At 37.1% G+C, this 26,646-nt stretch overlaps 2 protein-coding genes and 2 long non-coding RNA genes across 5 annotated transcripts; all 4 read left to right on the top strand.

Moving 5' to 3' along the window:
• Nucleotides 1–1,521: 1,521 nt before the first annotated feature.
• On the top strand, nt 1,522–5,588 carry LOC119888618. 2 transcript variants are annotated; one of them, XM_038699278.1, is made up of 4 exons: nt 1,522–2,130; nt 3,197–3,442; nt 3,599–3,712; nt 3,990–5,588. In XM_038699278.1, exons 1-4 carry the CDS (start codon nt 2,082–2,084, stop codon nt 4,148–4,150), a joined length of 570 nt encoding a protein of 189 aa, XP_038555206.1. In that variant the 5' UTR covers nt 1,522–2,081; the 3' UTR covers nt 4,151–5,588. The 2 variants fall into 2 exon arrangements, with proteins under 2 accessions (XP_038555206.1, XP_038555205.1); XM_038699277.1 differs by having other exon boundaries at nt 3,197–3,517.
• A 1,894-nt stretch (nt 5,589–7,482) lies between these two features.
• LOC119888613 lies at nt 7,483–25,113 on the top strand. The gene is made up of 5 exons (XM_038699268.1): nt 7,483–7,556; nt 23,073–23,269; nt 23,343–23,558; nt 23,693–23,800; nt 23,997–25,113. Exons 1-5 carry the CDS (start codon nt 7,546–7,548, stop codon nt 24,146–24,148), a joined length of 684 nt encoding a protein of 227 aa, XP_038555196.1. The 5' UTR covers nt 7,483–7,545; the 3' UTR covers nt 24,149–25,113.
• Nucleotides 16,503–19,169, top strand: LOC119888619. Its single transcript, XR_005441910.1, has 5 exons — nt 16,503–16,635; nt 17,580–17,894; nt 18,236–18,493; nt 18,571–18,706; nt 18,844–19,169. It is a non-coding gene; the product is annotated as an uncharacterized LOC119888619 (long non-coding RNA).
• On the top strand, nt 21,400–22,467 carry LOC119888620. Its single transcript, XR_005441911.1, has 2 exons — nt 21,400–21,560; nt 22,345–22,467. It is a non-coding gene; the product is annotated as an uncharacterized LOC119888620 (long non-coding RNA).
• Nucleotides 25,114–26,646: the final 1,533 nt, after the last annotated feature.

Below are 26,646 nucleotides of genomic sequence, written 5' to 3'. Positions count from 1 at the left end.
CTGTTTATTCTACATTCTACGGTCAGCTTGGCGGACACCTTCCACACATGCCCTGGTAGCCCTACCCATACCCCCTCTGATGACTATTTCTTCATTACGGGGACCCTAGCAGACCCTTCTTTACTCGCGGATGTGGAAAGTATAATCACTGTCTGTGTTTTATTGTTAACTGATAGCTCTTATATAGTTTCTTAAATAAGAATGTAGAACAATCAATAGTATCCTGGAAATATTCAGTTAAGCTGTTCTGCTCATCTGCTATGTTCACTATAAATTGTTGTTTTAACTGTAACCATTGTAATTGTTACAGACGATTAACAATAGTTTCCTTTCCTTTTATCAAATGCTTAAAACTAACAACTGTATAACTGTTTATGGTATTTAAGAAAAGAGTTGATATTGTGGAAAGATATGTGATGTGAAAACATGCACAAATAGACTTTAAGACATTATTAATGTTTAAAAAACAGAAACTAGGAGGGACACAGCCCTCCTACCAGGGGACACGCCCAGGAGAAGTGACAAACAAAAACATAGCAAAGTCCTTTGTTCGCTCTCTTGCTCTTTTGCCCTTCTCTCCAGTGCCTCTCCTGCAGTATCTAGCATCCTGTATTCAAGAAGTCTGGCCCGGAGAAACTCTTCTAAGTTTTCCTTTGTTTCACAGTAACTTAATTAGACTATATCCACAAGGTCTCGCGAACCCTCTGTGAATTTACCTTTTGTTTTATTAAAGTCATAGGTCGTTCAATTCACGCAACTTATAATTAAGAAAACAAGCAAGTTTCTTTTAAAAGCTTTTATTTCGGTTCGAGTTATCTTCCACTCCTAAAACCAATAGCCTAAGGTTACTCAGTTATCACCATATAACTTGCGTCCATTTGTTCCCTGATTCCTTTAGAATCGTATTTCTCTCAACAATAGCAAACTGAATTCACATTGAAACTATTAGCCTAAGCCTAATTTGCTCTATATCTCGTTAGTTGGATTCTGGTTGCTTTTCTGTTTTTGTCGTTTGTTTCTTGATATTCCTATATTTATTCTCACTTTGTATTCACTTTAGTTAGCGAATAAATTTTCACACAGTAACTTGTGTGTGTGTGTACTGTTTAGCGTCAAGTCACTGAATAACTGAACAATTAATAACTAACTGATCACTAGTAATAATTGTTGTAATTATTAGCTATACCCAAGGAGTCCTGAAAGCCTTGGGTGGACAGCTAATGCTTTTTCAGGTGGTGCCCTCTTTTGAACAAGTGCTTATGATATGATATTTCCAAATATTATTATTCATAATTTCATTAACAAAGTGTAGTTTCACTACATCAATATGGACCAAAGTCTCTGAGGAATGTTTCCAACACCTTGTTGAAAGTATGCCAAGAAGAATCAAGGCAGTTCTGAAGGCAAAAGTAAGCCCAAGCCGGTACTAGCTAGGTGTACCTAATAAAGTGGCCGGTGAGCACATATGCCTGTTCTGTATTAGAAACTTTATAGAATAACCAAGATTTAACATCCAAAAGTCATCTGAGTGTGTTTCCTTCAGCTCCTGTGTCCTCTGTCCTGCTGGTCTCTGAGTGTCTGTCCCAGGGAGAGATGAGGGTGTCCTGCTCCTCTGAGGGAGGGGACAGTCCTCAGTACAGCTGGACTCTGGATGGACACACACTGACAGACGCTCAGCTCCTCTCTGGAAACAGTGAGAGTAACAACATCACTCTGAAACAAGACGTGTCAGGACAGCTGGTCTGCTCAGTCAGGAATAATGTCAGTAGTGTCTGGAAAGAAGAGAAGATATCTACCTGTGGTGAGTAGAAACAGTTTGATTATTATGACTCTGATTAGTACCTTTACCCTCTTGGTAAAGGGAAGTGAAACTGGCATCACTTCCTTTTCTCGTCTCTGCCTATAAAAAGATGAAAACAACAACGCTCTGCATTTTCACGCACTCTCCTGTGAGGCTGATCACTTTCAGGACACATTTCAGGCTGTTCAGTGTAGAATGTGCAGGTTTGCTTTTGGGTGAAGGAGAAAAGTGTGAGTGGAAGCTGCTGACTGGGTCAACAGAGGCTGAAGACTGAGGAAACATGCAAGCTGTCATTGGACTGTTGGTGATGCTACTCAGAGTCTCTCACGGTGAGCTGATTAACTTACAACTAACAACACAGATTCAAACTGAAACCTCTTGCCCAGCTATTTGTTTCACATACATTTTCGAGTGACCTTTTATTGTGGCCAGCCTAAGGCACATCTGTGCCATACCCATGCTGTCTGATCAGCAACTTGATTTGCCACACCTGTGAGGTTGGCATATCAAGGATGGATAATCTCAGCAAAGGAGTGGTGCTCACTAAAACAGATTTGTGAACAATATTTGAGAGAAATAGGCCTTTTGTGTACATAGACAAAGTCTTAGATCTTTGAGTTCAGCTCAAGTTTTGTGTTTATAATTTTGTTCAGTGTATGTAGTCTAGACAGGTTAGAAACCACCTGTTGGTGCTGAAGAAATTACCGCTTTTATTGATAAATTTAGTTTGAAGAATAAACTGACAACTGCAGCAATTTGAAACTGATATTTGAGCTCTTCTAAGGTTCAGTAACTTTTTAAATCTTGTTATTTCCAAGAGCAATGGCAAATCCAGGGATCAATTCCGTGTCATTGTGCAAATACAGTAAAAATCACAATTATGAGTTTTGAAAATGAACCCATTACATTTATAATTAGAGCGCTTCATCTCCAACAGTTTTGATTTTCCACTTAATGTTTTCTTTAAGTCACTTCAAGTTTAAAATAGTTCTGTAGGTGTGTTAATAATAAAAAAAAAAACAGCATTTGTTTGTCATGACAGGATGAAGTTAACTTAGCTAATTATATGTAAAAAATATATTACAGAGAAATACATCTGTTGGTTGAACTTGTTACTCAGCTGCACAATATTAAACTTCTGTTTGCGTTGCATCTGAGAGAGACAAACCAAACCACTTGCTTTAAATCAATATTTGCATGTGCTTTTGTCATGCCCATTCAATTTGTAGAAATTAAATGATTAAAGTATGATATTTACATTTTTAAATCTATTTTCTCAAATTTCCAGGTGTGAAAACATGTGATGGCAGAAAGGATGTAGATCTGTTGATTTTGAAGAAATCAAAGGATCAGAATTGTTCACATCTTTTACATCTTACGTTTCAACAATTCCAGGTGTGGAAACCTACTGTGATGGCAGACAGGATGGAGCTCAGTGTTATGGCACTTTGGGAGGAACTGTGGTCCTCCAGCTGATGGACAACGCCTCAGAAATATTTAAATACCAACTGATAAGCAACAGAACAGTAATACTTGCAGGGGGAAAGAATCAGATTCTGTCTAATCTGATAGAAAACAGATCCTCATTTACTCCCAGTGATGGAACATTTAGGATCAACACCCTGAGCTGGACTGATGGTGGTGAATATTCTCTAGAAATCTTTGATTCAAATGGAACGAGATCAGAGCAGCGGACTCTACATTTGATCATTCGAGGTAAAAAACAATTTTTGCCTACAGGTTAAAAACTATTTTTGTTAACTTAAAGGTCTGTATCTCTTGTGCCCTTTATTACAGAAATAGGAAATTTTCCAATAATCGCCGGCGTACTCCCTGCATTGGTAATTCTCTTGGCAGTCGGGGTGGCAGTTGTCTGTGCTCACAAGAAACAGGAAAACAACAGTCCTAAAGGTACTAAACAAAACTTTCCTAAACCATCATCTCATTCAGAAATTGTTTTTTTTCTCTCTCTATTTACAAATCAAAACAATAGACAGTTTGGACAATACATTTGGCTTTCTTGCAAAAAGTTAGATCACTGAGTGGTATCATATTTCTCATCTAGCTCTCAGCAAGAAAGCAATAAAGCATATTTCAGAATTTTTAATTAATGTCACCTTTATTGTACTGAGTATATCTAATCATTAAATATGATGTATTTGCGCCATCACTTCCTTTTACTCTGCAGAAGAAGAACATGAACAGGAATTAACCTATGCTGATGTCAGGGCCGTGCAGCTGCCTGGGAGGCAGATGGAGCAAAGGGAAGAGGTGGAGGTGGAGTATGGCCAAGTCAAGATTTCACAGCGACCTCAGCAGACTGTTGAACCAACAATAATAATAAAATAATATATCATTTTATTTGATGGCGCCTTTCATGACACTCAACGTCGCCTTACATCATAACATACGACAAGCAACAATAATACGTAACATCATTAAAACAGCATAAAAACAAAAACGTAAAACATCAACAATCAAATGGAAATCAGCGTTGCACATAATTGCAGCGAGTATGCTAGTTTGAAAAGATGAGCTTTGAGTGCAGTTTTGAATTTTGTAATAGAGTCCAGTATACGGATGTGGAGGGGAAGAGAGTTCCAGAGTTTGGGTGCAGCATAGGAGAAGGTCCTAGCACCCATTGTACTGAGGTTGACGGGTGGTAGAGCCAAAAGATTTATTGTGGAAGACTGCAGGAAAGCGAGATGGAGTGTAGTTAGGCACTGCGGACGGTTGGTGATCGTCCCCTCAGGCTGGATGAAGTCTTACCTCTGACGCTCCTGAATTTACGCATGGATCCATGATGATAGAGAAATATAGAAATGAAAGGCAATAAAGCTGTCAATATTTTTGAAATCCCCCAAAATATCACAAAGCATGCTTTTAGGGGAGCTGATGTCTTATTTAGTGGAGCTAAGCTCCCCCTGGCTCCCCCATAGATTGCACCCTGGTTGCGAAATGTGACTTTCAGTTTGAAGTCACAGGAAACAGTGGATGGAGGCAGTGACAATGGATTTCCTGATTGTAGGTTGGTCTGCATGATGTCTAAAGACGCAAAATGCTCATGAATTGCAGTGATTTTTGATTTGAAAAATGTCAAAAAAGCAGAGCACTGCTCATTTGAAAAGTTATTGTCCATATTATTTTCCGGTGGTGTGAGTATAGTCTTTTTTTGGAGAAGAGAGTTCTTGTATTCCCTTCACCTCCCTTGATGATATTAGCATAGTATAAGTTTTTGGAGGTGGAGAGAGCATTTTTGTACCAGAGTATATGATCATTGTACATCTGTCTATGTACAACAAGTCTAGTCTTTTTGTGTACCAGGGGGCAGTATGGGTAAATGAGATGAATGTGTGGATGCCAAGGTCAATAGAGGCAGGTGATTCATTGTTCACTGCACCACTGAAGGCAGGTGGAGGAGGTGTGCCAAGATGCCTGAAGGTCTTTCACCTTTATTTAATGTGATTTCCAATAGGAAAAATATAAGCCATCTATGTTTGTATTATTTTCTTCACCTTTACTGTACATCTGGGTTGTGACTGAGCATCAAAGTATCCGCTCCAGCATTTGAATCACAGACTTGCTAGTTTTTAGTGGATATAGTAGACTATTTAATATTTTCTTAAGAATGTATTTTACCACAATTTCAATATCTTTAGATTATGTTGCACTTCTTCATTTTTACTTGTGTCTAATTTATGAGAATATTTACTTTTATTTCATTGTTAAAACACTGAAAACATAATGAATTATAATGATAATGAAGGAAAATGTCTTTGCAATGTATTTTTTTGTATTAGCCTACAATGATTGGCAGACATGAACAAGTGCTCTGAACAAGTGGCATCAGTACGTTTATGTTGGTTGATCATCTGTGTTTATATGTCATCGAAAATGGTTACTTTTAACTGCATGTTAAATGTTCAAAGTAATAATAAAGTTTGCAGTTACTTAAATCAAAATCTATTTATTCAATAGATGTTGCATTTGTAGATTTATTAAAGGTTCGGTGCAGTGCGTGAGTGTTAATATCAAATTCAACCAAGCTGTCTTCCTTTGGTTTTTGTGGCGTAACGACAAGTTTTAAGAAAAATGCCTTGTCTCTGAGGAAGTTCACAGTATGCACAAATTTGTTTCCATGAGGTGAACACTTCTGCTTTTTCTCAAACATCAGATTTTAGTCTTACAACATTCGTTTGTCAGTTACATGGTGTGAATTTCAAAGGGTGTTAAAAGCGTTTGTAGCTGTTGACAGTAATATATCCCCTCAACGCATTGATAAATATGAGTGGGTGTGTAGTTGTAAATTTTGTTGCTTGTCTATTGTAGATGATCCAGACATAGATAACCTACAGTCTTTTCATCTGAAATTTGAAATACACTTTTACTTTTCTCACAGTGTTTATTAATACAGTCAGTTAGCAGCAAAGGTCCTGTTCTCTTCCTTTTTCTGCTTTACTGAAACAAGGACAGAACTGAGATGGACAAACCAACCACAAACAAAGTGTTTTTGTAGAATTTAGTAAACTCAAGCACATGAGGTTCAAGAAGAAAGGGACCCTACAGGTTATCAGATTCTGAGAATGTGATATTTATCTTTTACATCAACAAACATGTTTTTTATATTTCGTTAGATGCGTTTTCTCGACACTTTTAATAATTCTAATAATTCAGAGTTGTGGTAAAGTCGAGAGGTTTGTCTGGAAGCAACATAACAGTCGTGAAATGTGATGTGCTGTCTTTGGATCCTTGGAGATTAAGTTGAGTTTTGATGGTAACTTGACTGAAACACAAAATGTTTTATACCACAAAAATTTGTACTTTAGTAACTAAAGTCAAACTTTTTTCAGTCAGAGGACTGTGAAATATTAACAATTCACAAATATAACACATATAACACAACATAATCATATTGTGATCTAAAAATCTATTTATATTTTATATAATACATTAATATTTGTACATTCCTAAAAATTATAGTGGTTAATTTTTTTTTCAGGTGTAGAAACTAATGTTAAATTATTTAATGGACATTTACCCTGTTAATTATCAAATTACACATTTGTGTGCACAGTGGCAATGCAAAAGCCAACAAACAAATACATTTTTTCAATGCAAATTCTAAAGTATAAGCATTATTGGTCACTTTATAGACTCACCGTCTTGTTATTGTTTAATCGTTACAAGTAAAAATTAATAAGTGGTTTCCACCAGGGCAGTAAAATGTGAAGTTTAGCTGTTGATCTGATCTTCCAGGCTGTGCAGTTTTATTGCCAATAATATTCATCAGCTTATTGCCTTGCAAACATAACAGACTCATTTCTGTCCATGTAGCAAAGCTAAAACACAGAGTTGGAGAATAACGTTAGAAATTACAATCCAACTACAAATTATTTTGACCAGGGCAGTAAAAGCTAAGCTGGCTGATCTGAGCTTACAAACTGTAGGCTAACATTTTAGTGTCAATGATCAACTGATTGTTTTACTAATGTAAGCAGCACGTTTTTCTGTCACACAGCACTGGAGAATGTTAACATTATATGAAATGAATCCAACTAAATATTTTATACCACTGACAAGGGAACACGTTATTTTCCTTGATGATTATACCCAGCTTCAAGCTATCAACATGTTACAACTGTGTAGATTTACCAACATTTAATAAAAAAAGTCATCTAAATGTGTTTCCTTCAGCTCCTGTGTCCTCTGTCCTGCTGGTCTCTGAGTGTCTGTCCCAGGGAGAGATGAGGGTGTCCTGAGGGAGGGGACAGTCCTCAGTACAGCTAACACTTTAATTATGACTCTGGTGATTAACTGTACATCGTTTATCTGTTTTTTTCCCCTAAGGCTTCATATTCATTGACTGTAACAGGTAAGGAGACTTACCTAGTGTCCACTGAACCCTCCACTAATATTACATCTTCCAGTCAGACTGCAGGGTCCTCAGAAGTAAAGTCCCATGGTACATTAGTACGTACAAACAACACGTTCTCATCTCAATGCGTCATAACTGACGCTTTCAGCCAGCGTGACAAAGCGTAAGGATTTTGCGCTAAAGGTACCCTTCAGCGTCCGTAAGAAACGCCCCTGTTCCCTACGTTGCAGGTTGCAGCAACACAAGGGAGGCTAACCCTACCGGTTAGCACATCGGATGTGCGCAGCTGTAGGGTTAGCCGGTCGACATGCATACATTCAGTGACTTAGGTTTAGGTACTAACATTTCTAATGGTTGTGGTAAGGGTAGGGGCTTCGGGGGGGGCTGTCAACACCTTTATCATGAACGTTGCTAGCTAGCTAGTCTCATGGAGATGCACCCGGTGCGTCTAAAGGGTGCCTTTTGCGTCAAATACCTACGCTTTGTCACTCTTTCTCAAATCGTCGGTATATGACGCCCTGAGATGAGAACGGGCTGGTACAAACTAACTCCTGTTAGTCCTGTTGACTCCTGTCACAGCAATAACTTGACACATATTTTTGTTTTTTAGTTTTTAAGTGTTTCAAATGCGCGAGTGATTATATATTGGACAAAAATTCAGATTCAGATGTAGGCTATGTGCGAGAATAGGATGGGATCACAGCTAGACATTTGAGGTGTTCTTTTGCAGAAACAGAATCTCTGCTTGTGTTTACTATCCTCAGTCATGGTTCTTTTTGTGTGCAGCAAATTATCTTAAATTATGTTTTTTTTATAGCGAACTTCAAGGAGAATTAATCATACAAGTGTCTGATTATTTAGAAAGGCTTTAGGCTTTAAGCTATACTAATCAGAGGTAATATTTCGATATATTTTACACAGTTGTAGGAGTATTTACTTCGAACAGTTTCATCCTTCTGCCATGTGAGTCGCCATTTCTCATTTCTCCTCTTTATGTACGTACACATAGTTCAGAGTTTACTTACAAGATGCACATTTTCAGTGTCTTCAACAAGTTTGATTTTTATAGATTACAATCTTTGCTAGGGAAGTGGCGTTAGTTGTTGTCACCTATATTGCAATAATATTTATTTCTACTTACTGTATTGTCGTCTTCTGTGTTACTTTCTTAGACCGATCATGTGTTTTGCCTGCAACATCTTAATTATTAGCTAGTAAACAAAATACGTCAGGTACGGAAGTCTTTTTTTCCGGTTTTATCCTGCATTACATGAGCGTCGGACATTAGGATGTGATTTAAGCTGAGATAGATGTCACTCTACTATACTAACACTAGGAGACAATTTTAAGTATGGGATAAATAAAATGGCTTTCGAACTAAAAAATAAAACAATTGCCACAAGACTTCAAGTCGTGAATACGAAACGCAGAGTTTTTCCTGATCTGAGAGCTTTACCATACCATGGCTGTTAGAGAGACTGATGGTTTTGATTTTAGACTACAACATTTAGTAATTGTGTCAGGTCCTTCAAAAATGGATAATTTTAAAATGTGTGTTGAAAATGGAAAGCTCATTTCAAAACAGATTGAAAACATTGTATATATTTTTTTGAGTTGCTAACCATTGTATGACCAGTTATTGAAAATTAGAAATGTGAATTTCGTTGAAGGCTTGCCATCTTCTTTATGTTATGATACATTGTTGCCTTTAGATAAAAACTATTTGTTGATTATTGATGATTTAATGAATGATGCTAGCAATAACATTGAGGTCCAAAATGTGTTTATAAAATATTTGCATCATAGAAATTTAAGTTGTTTATACCTAGTTCAGAATTTGTTTTTTCAAGGCAAAGTTAGCCGTTCTATTAATTTGAATACCAATTATCTTGTTTTGTTTAAAAATCCCAGAGATAAATACCATGTCATGCTAATGGCTAGACAAATGTTTCCTGGGAAGAGTCATTTTTTTATGGATTGTTTCGAATGCCACGAGTATTCCTTACGGTTACGGTTGATGATTGATTTTAAAGCTAAGCTGATGATTTCAGACTCAGAACCGACTTGCTTTCAGACCTGCCTGTTGTGTATGTGCCTAAGAGAAAGTAAATAAACATGTCTGATTGCATTAAAAGAAACCTGTCTTTACTGCAAACTATGCACGGAGCATCTCCATCTCAGAGAGTGAATATTATTAAATCTGCATCACCAGACCTTTTGGTATCGTTATGCGAAATAGCTTACTATGTTTTAAAAGGTAAAATTCCTTTAAATAAGACACAGAATCAAAAATTAAAAAAGAAGAAGGCGGGGATTAGACTGCTTGCCAATAAAAAGGTTTGTGCTTCAAAGAAAAAGAAGACGATGCTTAAACAGTCTGGCGGTTTTCTTCTCCCCCTCCTGAGTATTGCTGTGACTTTTATAACGAGTCTTATTGGTTCAAGACAAACTTAGATGACTATGGAGTATGCACAAAAAATGTTTCTGGTACCTAAACAACAGCTTGATCTTTTAAGAAGATCTCCGGCACACGAGTCTATTCAAGAAACTGTTGAAATCATTTTCAAGACTTCTGGAGAATCTTCTCCTCTTATTACTGGACCGCCATCTACACCTCTTGTTACCAGAGAGCATCGATTAGCAAACAATGAAACAAGTCCCTTTGTATCTCCTAAAATGCGATTGAGTGATTGGATTAATTATATATCGTTATTGGTTTTAAATAAATACATAGAGACACTTTATCATTTAAGTGTTTTATTTATATCACCATAATAACAAAAAACATTGTCATACATGTTTCAATCAATAAATCATTTTGATAATGAATGGCACACAACTTCTAATATTATTATACACACTTAAAAGAATCTGATATTTGGACACGCTGGTTACATTCTGCATAATTATTTTGACCACATACAACCGAGGGTCGTATTTTTTCCACAAATTTGCACACCATAAAATCATTGCATGACCGTTTATTACTATATTTAGTCATTACATTGTCATAAGATAATCCTCTATCCATATGGTAAAGAAAAACACACAATGCTGACCGCACACTACAGAATCCACATCTTGCACTTGTCTAACAGAATGTTGCGTGGATTTACAATTACTGTTGAGAAAGACAGAAAAGGATTCAGGAAAATGTGAGTATATCGGAGAGTTCCCAAAACTGTCAAAGAATGATCCCACACCCTGCTTGTCAATATAGATAGCTACCCAGTGTTGTCCTCCCAGGTGGGAGGGGTCTGTGTTTACCACCAACATGACTCTCTTTTTAATAACTGATTTAGGAAGCTGGTCACTAGCAAATACTCCAAGAAAGACACCTTGCTTCACTACCTTATCAAGTACTTTTGACAGTTCTATCGTATTCATACTATCGTTTGTTAAAGTTAGAAAAAGTCAATGAGAACCTGTCTTCTTGATGATATCTCAATTATAGAATCATATGTGGTGTAAATAACCGCATTTAGTGTGCGTTGAAGCAGATTTCTGAAACGAGCCTCTAACGCTACCGTTTTTAATGAGCGACATATGGTCTCTGCATCCTTCATCAGGGCTCAGGTTAAAAAAGAACAGACTATATCCATTACAAAACTCGTCGCGGGTTATGGCCATAGCATTGTTTTTAAGATACTTTGCAGTTGCCGAGTACAATTGATGAAACTCTCTGATGGCATTCCCTCTGGTAAAGTTGGGTTGAAAGGGTTTTGATGGATCTTGTTGGCCGTCAACGTATAAACATAAAAACTCTATATTATAATGGTTAAATGTAAATAGATTACACGCATAACTACCTGTAAATGCCTCATGATCTACAAATCCTACTGCAATAAATTTAGGTATTTGTCCCAAGAAATTTTCTTGATTACAAACACGAGTGCCCGTTGGGACGCTAAAATTTTTAAGACAGACTCTGTCTATGGGACATTTAATGTTGCCATGCGTTAATGCCTTAGCGTGCGCTGGCTTAACAGCCGTAGATACAGTGACTTTCTTTACAAACAGGCTTGCTGACATAATGTTAACCCGACAGTTGTCTACAGTGTTGCGCATTAAGCAAAATTAGTTTTTATATCTTATGAATTTTATCTTGAGGTCTACTCCATTTATCATTAACATGTCTTGAAAAAACAAGTCAGAATGTAAAGGGGATATTAGCTCCACTATGCGGCCGCCTTGTGTGTACTCCATTCTTTTAACTAGTCCCTCGTTGCGTCCTCCAGCCGTCGCCTCGTCCATATGACCTGCTGTATCCATGCAAAATAGTCCGGATCCAAACTGTATCTGCAGAGCGTCCTTTCCGTAGTTCAAAAGGCACTCTATTATACCCCTGTAAGGATATGTGTTTGATGATTGCATTATGAGTCGGTCCCCCAACGATATGTCAACCTGTGAAAATATTGTACATCCAGGGTAGGGTCTTCTTATTTGTTGTTCGGCTAAGCCTCTTTGGTGGGGAACTCCCTCTTTTCCCAGGAGGTCGTTTTATTGGTCGGGGAGCCACGGTCACTATAAACGACCCCTCTTGACGTCTGTTCATGACGTTAGTAATAACATCTGTAGCTATGTTTTTAGCAGATGTCTTTAAATGAGGGGCAACAAATGTAAATCCTTTCTTGAATAAGGGGATTGATAATCTAAACAATCCCCTAAAGATACCCCCTAACCCTGCACCATACTGAGCTCTGAGGCAAATCACCACCCGCTTGGGCTGTATAATATGCAGCGTACTTGTCTGCATTGTGAGCATATGGATGGTACATGTTTGCTCCTTGTCTAATACCGATATTTTACGGGTCGAAAGTGCAGCTTTATTATCACTTTGCCGTACGTAAAAGGGATATGTTGATTCTGATCTGTCTTGAGAGAAATCTCGATACTATCAATGTGTGTTTTGCAGAGCCTCAGGTAGTGTGGTCTGTCATAAGTATTTGTGATCATATGGATTGTTTGGACCCAATATATGTACTATTCTTAAAAGAGGGACGTAACTATCCCCTACCGTTTGATGATCAACAACATCGGTACAAACAAATTTATTATACATCCCTACGTTAACATCGGCAGGATGTGGCGCCAAATACTGCATCTGTGTCAACACTGTGTTAGTTTGTGGCTGAGATGTAAATGTTGCAATTCCCTTGTGAGTTTTAAAAGCCGCTCCGGGGATAAATCCCAACATTTGTGCAAGTTTTCCTTGAAACTTTAATTCTACTTCTCTTGTTGGTAAAATGCTTACTCTGTTGGTAATGTTGTTGTAATCAAGCTCAATGTGACCCATGTCGTTTTCAGATAAACAACAACTGTTTAGTTCAGCTATTATCTGTGACATTGTTGTATAGAATCCCTGTCTCGCTGATAGAACTACCCTCTTGTTGGATTTTTTATCAAACACTACAAATTTTGAGTCTTCCGATGAAAACGATTTCCATGTTTTTGGATATTGTATTTCTATCAGGTAAAATAATGCAGACGAGTTGCTGGGCAGGGTGACAAATAAATCCTCTGTATCCATTTTATACGTGTGTTTGGAAGCTGCTAAGGAAGCTGAATGAATTTTGTTTAAAAATTTTTTCCCTCTTCTGTTTGAATTTTATGTGGGATTCTTCCTTCAGTTAAGATATCTTTAAAGGATGCTGTGACGCATTTACCACTCTTATTTTTTAAACAACGCACCCATGCGTGTTTTGAAAACAAATCTATACACGTTAACAAATAGCGTACCCCATCATTTTCAGCAGAATAAGCGGACATGTTAACTAGATCTATCTGGAATTGCCAATCTATTGAATTCACTAAAACCTTGTTTCTCTTTAAATGCACTGGAGCCGCCTTGTGTAGAGTATAGGCATTTGCTTCATGAGCCAGTTTTCTACGTCTGAATCTGCGTACCGAACTCCAGTAGTGTCAAACATGGCCTTTTTAAGTTTTTGCTTGCCCGTGTTTTCTGCCGCATAGTATATATTTCTCATCACCTCCTCCATGATCTTTGTTACAAAGACTGATGCTTCAACGTCTGTGTTCAAGTATTTTATTTCCAACGACATACGCAACAAATCCGTCAGCAATGATTACAAGTATACACTTTTCAGAAAATCAGTACAAGCACCTATGTTTTTACAAACCAAAGATTCAGTTAAGCAATACATCTCATCAGCAACATCGACATGTTGTTTTGTGGTTAGCATTAAAACACACAAATCAATGCTAAAAGTACAAAAACAAAACACATGACCCATATGAAACTCATTATCATTCACAGGAAAAACATTTGCTATTTATCCGCTGTCCTTTGCACCATGGTACGCCATGGAACAACATAGTATCCTATCTGTGTCACATAATAAGCTACGGTTACCTGTACAATACCTCTAGCAGTAGTGTTAGGAGATGTGTCTTTGTCGCAACAGTCCAGAGTGTCCAAACAGGCACCCTTAAACGGCTTGGCCCTGCTCTTGTCCTCCTCCGCTTTTTCTTCAGGAATGAGAAATGTTAAATTTATTTTCCCCAGTTCTTTGCCATAGTCATCCACCCATGAGTTATCATCGTCCTGTAGTACTGGAAAATATTTAGGGCTGCTCGATAGACCCTCACCCGATGCACATGTCCTCGTACCTGCACAAAACATTTTAATTAGAACAATGTCACCGTCAGACCCGTCGTGGAGGTCTTTGAGGTTGTCTGCGTTGTTGTTTGTTGTTCATCTTGCTTGTCCTCAGGACCAAAAAGTTTTCTTTTGATCCCTACATAGCTAACATAAGGTTTATACCATCTGAATAATTTATCAATGTGTGAGAAGATTTCAAGGGTTCTATCCCATTCTCCCCACTGGACCACAAAGCCGGTGCTGAACCACGTCTCCCACTCTTTAGACGTGATGGGGTAGCCTTTTTGCTGCTCTGGGGTTCCCATCCTTGCATTTTGAATGATAGAATCATCCTTGCATGATCTAAAAAAGATGTAGGATTCTGGGTAGAGCTACACGGTAGAGCTCTCCTGGCACAGACCCGCACCATTGTGTGGTATAGACTCCTTTTGAAGCACTCATATCTTTACAGACTTTGTTTCTGAAGTAATTCCAGTCTTTGGCTGAAAAACTAATGTACGGTGTGCTTTCACAAAGAAAAATTTCATCACGATCTCTTGTATAAAGATGAACTGTTCCATGCTCAAACAAGAATCCCGACATTATAAAATCTTCCACCGCCCATTCAAACTGAGGCACCCAGGCCTTTCGGTCCAGAAAATCAGCCAATGTTGTTGGGGGAGTCTTCTTTCTGGGAGCCATACTCATTGCAACAGGATCTACAATTATGCGTTGTTTTGGAGTCATTACTCCCAATTGATTACCTGCGACGTCCATGATTGCAATGCTGCAAAGATGGCGCTGTTGTTCTGCACAAAGATAGCTACGTCCGATACGGATTCACCATGCTCTCGGTCAGATGTAAGTCAAAAAACTAGCCCGCTATATATATACAACCGATTGCTAAAGCCACTCCCAAACATCCTCTTTTAGAGGATAACACCGGACATCCCATATACACAAACCCCCCTTTTCACACCCGTCTTCACCTTTTGGTGATCGACCCCCCCACCACCGCTAACAGAGGTGCAAATACTTTTCTAAATACCCATTTTCACATCTCCATCTCTTTGTTGTTCAACCTTGCTATGACCTCCCAATCTTTATTTATTTATTATTTTAAATTTTTATTATTCATTTTTACTCTTTTTTTTATTAATGATTATTTTTAAATAAATTTTTGATTAATTAAATTTTGATAAATTATTTTTTATTAATCCAAAAATGTATTCACGTGAACGACTGTTATGCGCATCATGCGCGTACATGTGAATGTGCACGCACTTTGCTGGCCTTTATTTACTACTGTTGTTGATATCTCTGACAAAAGACAAACCAATCCTCTGATTGTAGATTAGTTTTCTAAAAAGAATAAAGAGTTGAAAACTTTAGCTACACTGCTTTTTGAACATTATACTATATTTAAAAGAAATTCTTATAAATTGCTCTACATAAAATAACGTTTGGAAGCGTGAAAATAATTTGAAGATAATGAGGAACTGAAATGGCCAGTTTGCTGCAATATTCTGCTTCCTTTACCCGTTGTTAATGACACAAGAAACATTACAGTAAAGTCTGAGGATGTCGTTTGAGGTTTGACTGTTTAAAGTAGTCCTATTGAGAGTGAGCCATGAAACATGAGCTCTGATGATGTATCAGAGACTTGAAGGTGTTAAAATGACTTCATGTTTCCTTATAAGTGCATAAAAGCATCCTGGGTTGGAATTAACCACTGTCCTCCTAAAACACCTTTATTTTGGCAGAATTAGTTCAATCCATTTTGTAAATAAGTGTTTAATTAGATTCTTACCTGATGATGGTCTGAGGACCAAAGCATCAATAGTTCTTTCAGTTTCTGATCCAACGCACCTCTCTATAAGACTTTTTCTTTGCTCTGCTTGTCAAGTCCAATGATATCACTTTTTCACTTCGTTAAATGTAGTGCAAAGGTTAGTGATGGTGTATATTTGTCTGATAACATAACAATATGGCTGCAACTGAAGAATAGTTATATATGAGAAGATATCAACTGGGGCAAGCAGATTTCTTGTTGTTTCTGGAGCTTTTATGATAACTTTGCAACAGCTGACTGTGTTAACTCTAACCGCTTCCTCTTTCCACTCAGCTGTACTATTTTAACAACACTCTGCTTGGTGAGAGTTTTCACACCTTCTTATTTGCAGCTGATCACTAAGAGAAGACATTTCAGGTTGCTCAGTGTAGGATGTGCATGTTTGCTTTTGAATAAAGAAGAGAGATTTGTCTGGAAGCTGCTGACTGGGTCAACAGAGGCTGAACACTGAGGAGACATGGAAGCTGTGATTGGACTGTTGCTGATGCTACTCAGAGTCTCTCATGGTGAGCTGATGAACTTGTTTAATTTGACACATTTTATGCAGCTAGTGTAAGTACATTCAAAAGGTTACATCATCTTCAGTGTTTTGCAGCTCACACACTGACCCTTGACTTAAACCAGAGTCATTTTATAGAGAACAAAGAATGTTTTACACCACAACATTGAGTAGGCTATACTTTAGTAACTAAAGTCAAACTGTTTTCCAGTCATAGGGTTGTGAAATATTATCAATTCACAAATATAATATATTCAAGCATATTGTGGTCTAAAATGTATTTAGATTTTATTTATAATGTATTGCACTAGTATAGTCTCAGTCTTTCATATATATTATCACACTGCATAATAATATGTATTATTGGATTATTATCACTGATGTATTACCATGTAAGTAGCATTTTAATGTTGACATCGTCACACACTTTCGGTTTAATTGTTGTCAATACATCATATATTGTATTTTTTCTATGTTGTATTTATGTTAAATATTATTCTGAAAAGTAACCACTATGCACTAGTAAAAAGTTAAAAAGTAGTAAACAATATTTTCCACAACATTGTGAAGTAGAATATAATGTAGCATGTTTCATGAAATGTTTTCTATAAAAGCATGTTTGTATGTTAGTGCAAATTACTCAAAACTGTACTTGCACAATAAGAATGTCCTGTTTGCAAACTGAAAGGAATTATTTGATCAAAATTGTTTACCTTTTTTTACAGATGTTAGTTGAGCCTTAACTGTTTTGCAATCACAGGCCGGGCGTAACGGTCAGCTGCACAACAATAAACGTATGTGTGCAGTAACGTCTGAGAGACACCAAACTATTATTATTTGCTTTAGATCAATATTTGCATTTACCAAAAATGTTGTCACAGTCAGTCATTTTGTAGAAATAAAATTTGTGTGATATTTACATTTTTTCAATCTAATTTATAACATTTCCAGGTGTGAAACATGTGATGGCAGACAGGATGGAGCTCAGTGTTATGGAGCTTTGGGAGGAACTGTGTTCCTCCAGCTGATGGACAGCGCCTCAGAAATATTTAGATACCAATTGTTAAGCAACAGAACAGGAATACTTACAGGGACAAAGAATCAGATTTTTTAATGTGATAGAAGACAGATCCTCATTTACTCCCAGTAATGGAACATTTCGGATCAACAAATTGAGCTGGACTGATGGTGGTGAATATACTGTTGTAATCTTTGATTCAAATGGACAGAGATCAGAGCTGCGGACTCTACATTTGACCATTCAAGGTAAATAACAATTTTTGCCTATTGGGTCTTTAGTGGTATATTGATAGACATACATGTTATTTTGTTGCTAAACTCACACTGGGTGGTGATGGCGTAATGGATAAGGCACATGCCTTTGGTGTGAGAGACCCAGGTTCATTTCCCCACTATGGGTTAAGTTGCTCCAGAGGCGTGCGACCTCTGACGTTTGTAAGTCGCTTTGGATAAATGAATAAGTGTAAATGGAAACTTCATATATCTCCTATTCTACATGTATCTGTAAATATGCCTGTTATGTATTAGAATCTGTATAGAATAACCAAGTCTTAATATGAAAAGTCATCTGAGTGTGTTTCCTTCAGCTCCTGTGTCCTCTGTCCTGCTGGTCTCTGAGTGTCTGTCCCAGGGAGAGATGAGGGTGTCCTGCTCCTCTGAGGGAGGGGACAGTCCTCAGTACAGCTGGACTCTGGATGGACACACACTGACAGACGCTCAGCTCCTCTCTGGAAACAATGAGAGTAACAACATCACTTTGAAACAAGACGTGTCAGGACAGCTGGTCTGCTCAGTCAGGAATAACGTCAGTAGTGTCTCCAAAAAAGAGAAGATATCTACCTGTGGTGAGTAGAAAACAGTTTGATTAGTATGACGGACTCTGATTATTAACTGTACATCATTTATCGTTTCTTTTCCACAGGCTTCATATTCATTAACTGCACCATCAATATGACACACATATCACAGTGGGTGCTTGAAGCCAATAACACCCTGTGCATTGAACCAACAACAACAAACACCTACCATGATCACAGACACTGAGACCTCCACTGACAGTAAGGACACTGTCATCATAATGTTTATTAAATCTTCCACTCACATCACACCTGCCAATCTCTATCTAAGTGAAAACTAACTCTCCTGTCACAGCAATAACTTGACAATAGATTTTTGTGTCTCTTTTCTTGAACAGATCGCTCCCAGCTCATATGTGGTGTGCGAGCAGCTGTGGTGATTCTTTTATTAATTGGGATCGCCATCTATTTTGTTTGGAAGAAAAATAAATATCAGATAGCTGAAGGCTCTGCCGACCCTCGAACAATGAAATATCAAGAGAACTCTGTTGTGATGGTTGAAATGAGAAGTTCTGCATCTGAACTTTAACTTTCTGAAACCAACACCTCAGTGTCGCCCCTCACACCTGCTGTGATTGGCCTCATGTCTTTCTGGATGTGAAAACAGGGTTTAGAGTGGAAACTCTGTTCACTCTGTCACTTCACTGGTTATTGACTTGGTGAAAGTGGATCAGAGTTTCAGTACGCCGCTGCCTTTGGAGAGTGATAAATCATCCAGAGGCCACTGCTCCACACAGCACAGTTTATCCTAAAGCAAAATGTGACGTTGTGAATAAAGCTGATTTTGTCATTAGCAGTAAATTATTAGAATATAGACTTCCACAGTGTTGCTGTCCAATAAAAACAATGCATCACCAAATGTAATGATTTAGATTTTTTTAGACACATTAAAGGATGAATTGTTTCTTCATGGGTTGAGAACATTCTCCCACTTCTTCAGGTAAATCAGCCATTTTGAAACACACTGGATTATCTGAAAAACTGTCACAAAATTGGAAACAGGGATATTTTTATTAGGAAAGAAAAGTTAATGTTTTTAAGATAAATTGCTTAAACTTTTGTATCTGTACATGACTTTATGGTTATGTATATTTTAGAAATGGTGATTTTGTATTCAAATCATGGTATTAACTTTGTTTAGTAAAATCAAAACTGTGTACAATTACAGTTAATGGCATTTTCACATATATGATTAAAGTGATTAATTGCTGGATTATGTAAATAACAGTTTTGTTTTTTCTTATTTGATTATACTTACAAATATATGTCTGTTTTGCTAAGAACAATAATGTTAAACCATTCAAAACATTTAATAGTAGGAGTTTCTGTTGTTTTGTAATAAAAACCTGTTACTGTTGCTTTTGGATAATTCTGTATTTGGTAAAAAAAAAGATCAATATTATAATAATGATTTAATCTTCTTCACTGGATATTGACTGTAACACATGCTGCGAGTGCAATGTCGGAAGTCTTTTATTTTAGAGCATTTGACTTTAATCAACAGTTGCCAGTGGAGGGCGTCAGAAACTAACAAGACGGCAGAGAGAGAGCTGTGGGGGGTGTTTACACGAGGAATTACACACTTTAAACCAGTAACATTGACGAGAAATAGTTTGAGCTGTGGGCCAATAGTGCAGCGTGAATGTACATATTTTAGCTCCTTCTGTTTGTGTCAGAAATGAGGAACTGAAATAAGCAGTTCAGTCGATTAATCATCTAACTTTGCCATATTGACAACAACACAACAACCATCACACAAACCAACGTCTCCACAAAGCTTTCAGCATAAAGTTAAACTGTACAGTTTGATGAGGTCGAGCACTGAAAATAATACATTTTCTGACAGCTGTGAGGACTGTTGGTAATCACATGTGTTAAACTGCTTCTAAAATAAGCAGGCTAGATATTGAACAGTTGTCATCCCCAAATTCTAGTTAGATGTCAGAATTTTGCTTTGTTCAGTCAGTCAACCAATTATGGGGGAAAGCCTATTCATGCCTTTTTAAAAATGTTGTTGATATATACCTCTGAAAAAGACAAACGAATAATCCTCTGTCAAAGAATAAAGGGGAATGTCTTAGGTGGATTTATATGGGTAGTATTGCCAAGTATACTGAAGGCAAGAAAGGCATTAATTAGCCGATAATAAAGTCTGAAAAGTCACTGTATCTAGAGGTTTACATTATGTAAAATATAATATTGCTATATCTATCATAGCATTGTTACTGCAGTATTCAATTATTCTGAATCACATGATAAAAACTCAATAATCACTAAATGTTTTAATTTGCTTAACTGTTTTTGTGGATCATATGAATATTCAGACAATGTGTTGAACACTCAGTGTTGTCTTTATTTATCTGAAATTTCTCCTTATGTAGCTTTTTTAAATGAATGTGTAAATCCAATACACACAATTCTGGATTTCTTTAATGCAATGTTATACACATTTCTCTGTTATTTTGAATTATTTGACTTCACTGTCTAAACCAGAATTTAAAATACAACTTGGTGTGTGTTATTGTGCAGTATGTGTTCAACATGTTCTCATAATAGCTTGTGGGTTAGGCAGGGGCAGTTTGAAAAGTTGAGACAGAATCTCAGGCTGTGAATTTTGATTAAATGTAATTGTTCAATCATTTAGAGAAAAAAAAACTAAAGATGCATCAGATGCTTGTTTTGTCAGTCTCAAATCCTCTTTCAGTGTAAAGGAGGAATGTTTCCCTCTCTTCCTCTCAGTCCATCACAACCAAAAGTCTTCTTGTTCTGAGCAAAAAAGGAAGTGAAACTGACATCACTTCCTTTTCTCCTCATTGCCTATAAAAAGGTGAAAACAACAACACTCTGTTTTTTCAAAGTTTTTACACACTCTCCTGTGAGGCTGATCATTTCAGGACACATTTGAGGCTGTTCAGTGTAGAATGTGCAGGTTTGCTTTTGGGTGAAGGAGAAAAGTGTGAGTGGAAGCTGCTGACTGGGTCAACAGAGGCTGAAGACTGAGGAGACATGCAAGCTGTGATTGGACTGTTTCTGATGCTACTTGGAGTCTCTCATGGTGAGCTGTTAAACTTACAACTAACTAACTAACTAACTAACACATATTAATACAGGAACTTCTTGCACAGCTTTTGTTTCAAGTACAGTCATGAGTATAGACAGTATGTTCACTGATATGTATAATGCAACTCAAATACTGCAGGTTTGAAACCACCTTTTCTGAAGAAAACCACTTTTATTGATAAATTAAGATATGAGAATCAACTGATGACTGCAGCAGTTTGTAACATACAGCTTTTCTAAGATTCAGTAACATTTTCAATCTTGTTATTTCCAAGAGCAATAAAAATCCATAGATCAATTTGACTTCATTGTGCAATTAGAGTAAAAATTCCAATTATGAGTTTTTGAAAATCAACCAATAAATTATTCATTATAGTGCTTCATCCCCAACTGTTTTGATTTCCCCCTTAATTTCTTCCTTAAGTCACTTCAAGTTTTCTGCTATTTTCTAAAATAGTTCTGTAGGTGTGTATAAAAACAACAAAAAAACAGCAGGAGTTTGTCATGGCTGAGTGAAGATTACAGCTAACAATATTAAAACAAATGTCTTACAGATGTTAGTTGAGCCTTAACTGTTTTGCAATCAAAGGCCGGGCGTAATGGTCAGCTGCACAACAATAAACGTATGTGTGCAGTGACGTCTGAGAAACACCAAACTACTATTATTTGCTTTAGATCAATATTTGCATTTACCAAAAATATTGTCACAGTCAGTCATTTGTAGAAATAAAATTAGTGTGATATTTACATTTTTTAAATCTAATTTATCACATTTCCAGGTGTGGAAACATGTGATGGCAGACAGGATGGAGCTCAGTGTTATGGAGCTTTGGGAGGAACTGTGGTCCTCCAGCTGATGGACAGCGCCTCAGAAATATTTAAATACCAATGAAAAACAAACAGTAGTACTTCAGGGAGAAAGAATCAGATTTTGTAATGTGATAGAAACAGATCCTCATTTACTCCCAGTAATGGAACATTTAGGATCAACAATGAGCTGGACTGATGGTGGTGAATATACTCTAGAAATCTTTGATTCAGATGGAAAGAGATCAGAGCAGCGGACTCTACATTTGATCATTCAAGGTAAATAACATTTTTTGCCTATGGGGGTCTTTAGTGTATATTGATAGACATACATGTTATTTTGTTGCTAAACTCACACTGGGTGGTGATGGCATAATGGATAAGGCACATGCCTTTGGTGTGAGAGACCCAGGTTCATTTCCCCACTATGGGTTAAGTTGCTCCAGAGGCGTGCGACCTCTGACATTATAGCGTTTGTAAGTCGCTTTGGATAAAAGCGTTGGATAAATGAATAAGTGTAAATGGAAACTTCATATATCTCATATTCTACATGTATCTGTAAATATGCCTGTTATGTATTAGAATCTTATAGAATAACCAAGTCTTAATATGAAAAGTCATCTGAGTGTGTTTCCTTCAGCTCCTGTGTCCTCTGTCCTGCTGGTCCTGAGTGTCTGTTCCAGGGAGAGATGAGGGTGTCCTGCTCCTCTGAGGGAGGGGACAGTCCTCAGTACAGCTGGACTCTGGATGGACACACACTGACAGACGCTCAGCTCCTCTCTGGAAACAATGAGAGTAACAACATCACTCTGAAACAAGACGTGTCAGGACAGCTGGTCTGCTCAGTCAGGAATAACGTCAGTAGTGTCTCCAAAAAAGAGAAGATATCTACCTGTGGTGAGTAGAAAACAGTTTGATTAGTATGACTCTGATGATTAACTGTACATCATTTATCGTTTCTTTTCCACAGGCTTCATATTCATTAACTGCACCATCAATATGACACACATATCACAGTGGGTGCTTGAAGCCAATAACACCCTGTGTATTGAGCCAACAACAACAACAACAACACCTACCACAGTCACTACTGCGGGTAAGGACCCTGGCAAAGTGTCAATTAAATCGTCCACTAATATCACATCCTCCAATCAAACTCCCAGCAGAGATGTCCCATGGTACATCAGTAAGTGATAACTAACCCTGCTGCAGTGGATTTATTAAACTAATTTCCCCTTTTCTTCTTTGTGTGTCTTCACCTGTAAAGTGTGTTAACTTAAAGATCTGTGTGTCTTTTTGTGTCTTTTATTACGGAAATAGACAATTTGACAATAATCGCCGGCGTACTTTCTGCACTGGTAATTCTATTAGTGGCCGGGGTGGTAGTCGTCTGTGCTCACAAGAAAAAGGAAAACAACAAACCAAAAGGTACTAAACAAAACTTTCCTGAACCATCATTGCAGTTTTCTCATCTATCTCTCAGTAAGAAAGCGTATTTCTGATTATGTAAAACTATTCCTTTAACAATTGACTTCTGATATCAGAAGTGATCGCCTTTTCTGTACTGATTGTATCTAATCATTAAATATGATACATTTGTGCTTCACTTCCTTTTACTCTGCAGAAGAAGAAGATGAACAAGAATTAACCTATGCTGATGTCAGGGTCATGCAGCGACCTGGGAGGCAGATGCAGCAAAAGAAGAGGTGGAGGTGGAGTACGGCCAAGTCAAGATTTCAAAGCAACCTCGGCAGACCATTGAACCAGAGTAGATGAATGTGTGTATGCCAAAGTCCGCAGAGCAGGTGATTCAGTGTTCACTGCACCGCTGAAGGCAGGTGGAGGAGGTGTGCCAAGATGCCTGAAGGTCTTTCACCTTATTTAATGTGATTTCCAATAGGAAAATAAAAAGCCATCAGTGCTCATATTTTGTTCACCTTTACTGTACTACTGGGTTGTGACTGAGCATCAAAGTATCAGCTCCAGCATTTGAATCACAGTGTGGCTAGTTTTTATAGACTAGATTATGTATTATGACTATTTAATATTTCGTAAGAATGTATTTTACCACAATTTTAATATCTCTTATCTTTAGATTATGTTCCACTTCCTCATTTTTACTTGTGTCTAATTTATGAGCATATTTACTTTTATTTCATAGTTAAAACTGAAAACTTTTAATAATGATAATACAAATTTTAAGAACAAAAATGTCTTTGCAATGTATTTTTTGTATTAGCCTACAATGATTGGCAGACATGAACCGTACTCTAAAGTGCCTGAAAAAGTGGCATCAGTACTTTTATAATGTTGGTTAATCAGCTGTGTTTACATGTCATCGAAAATGGCTACTTTTATCTTCATGTCAAAGTAATAAAGTCTGCATTTACTTAAATCAAAATCTATTTATTCAACAGATGTTGATGGATGAGTCAAGGGTCAAAGTTTATCAAACAAACTAACATGCTCTTGCATTTGTAGATTTATTAAAGGTTCGGTGCAGTGCGTGAGTGTTATTATCAAATTCAACCAAGCTGTCTTCCTTTGATTTTCTGTCTTGTCTCTGAGGAAGTTCACAGTCTGCATGAATTTGTTTCCATGAGGTAAACACTTCTGCTTTTTCTCAGTATTGGTTCGTCAGTTACATGGTGTGATTTTCAACGGTTGTTAAAACCAGTTGTGGCTGATGACGATAATATATCCCTTTAATGCAATAAATATGAGTGGGTGTGTAGTTTTAATTGTGCTGCTTGCTCTAATACTTTAGTTAATGAGGGAATTAGTCTATTGTAGATGATCCAGACGTAGATAACGTTCTGTATTTTCATCTGAAATTTGAAATACACTTCCACTTTTCACAGTGTTTCATAATACAGTCATTTAGCAGCAAAGGAGGAACACCTTTTATATAAAACAGTGTTGTTTTCTTCTTTTTTCTGCTTTACTGTAACAAGGACAAAACTGAGATGGACAAACCATCGTGTTCTTGTTGAATTCAGTAAAGTCAAGCATAGGATGTTAAAGAGGAAAGGGACCTTACAGCTTATCAGATTCTGAGCATGTGATGTGTTTATCGTTTACCACCATCAAATCATGTTTTCTATAATAAGTTTGATGAGTTTCCTTTGACTTTGTGGCTGCCAGTTTAGAATGTAGGGGTTGCAACAGTTTGTACATCTATGTTACTCAACTGAGTTTTGGTAATTTCAGGCTCAAACTTTCAGGTCATGGAGGAAAATCAATGTTCCTAATGGATATTTGTTGTAAATAGAAAGTCAGTTGAACACAGTGCTGCTGAAGATGTTTCATGATCTAATATTAACCCGTTTGTCAACAGACAAAAACATTCATGATTATAAATACACCCCTTTGTCTGGAATTACAGTTATATACGATAGAACACATTCACTGACAGGTTGTAAGTGCATACAGGAGAATTTACGTGAGCTACCAGTAACTTATCTGCACATTCAAGATTCAAAAGTTTTATTTTTAGAGCATCAGAATCAGAATCAGCTTTAATGGCCAGGTATGTGTGCACACGCTAGGAATTTGGATTGAATGTAGCTCTTGATGTATATACTCGATGTACATGAGAAAATCTTAGAATCTTGATCTGAACACTACATTGTCCTCAGCATAATTCCCTGCCTGAAAGATTGCTTTGCAATAATCACAGAACATAACACAGTACTACATGTTAACTGATTTACGTGAGCATTCAGAAGAAATTTGATAATGCCATTCAAAACACTACATATATTTCAGTTTGGTTGCTGCAGAAATGCATAATTCTGTTTTGAATGTGTTTTAACAATTTTGGACACAGAGCAAACAGCATTTGCAAAATGTGCTGCAAGTAAATTGTTTTTTCGGGTGGTGGAGTAGCAATGAGAAAAGAGTTCCTCAATTTTGGAGACAGTGGTCATTGAATGCATTTTGTGTGAAAGCAACGAAAAACTATTCATAGTTTGGTACTCGCTGACTGTGTGAAGAGTTTTGACCACTGCATGTTAGAATTGAAAAAAATTAATGTAAATATAACTAGACAACTAACTAATTTAAATATCAATCAGACTCTTGGCTTTCCTGCCTCTTTTAAAAGACCCAATTTTGTGCAGCTTACATGCTTCAACCCAGAAAATAAACAACAAATAGCGAGGGAAGAAACAAATAGTTAAATAGTGGAAGGCATCAGCTAGAATGATAGTTAATTAAGCTAATGCATGAAGTTAGTACTTGTTCAAACCCTTAGACACAGGAGAATGTACAAA

Source organism: Micropterus salmoides, unplaced genomic scaffold (genome assembly GCF_014851395.1).
Source record: "Micropterus salmoides isolate LMB-PRFRI ecotype aquatic unplaced genomic scaffold, ASM1485139v1 Ms_hic_scaffold_5, whole genome shotgun sequence".
Classification (NCBI taxonomy): Eukaryota; Metazoa; Chordata; class Actinopteri; order Centrarchiformes; family Centrarchidae; genus Micropterus; species Micropterus salmoides.
This window is presented reverse-complemented; position numbering and strand designations above follow the sequence as displayed.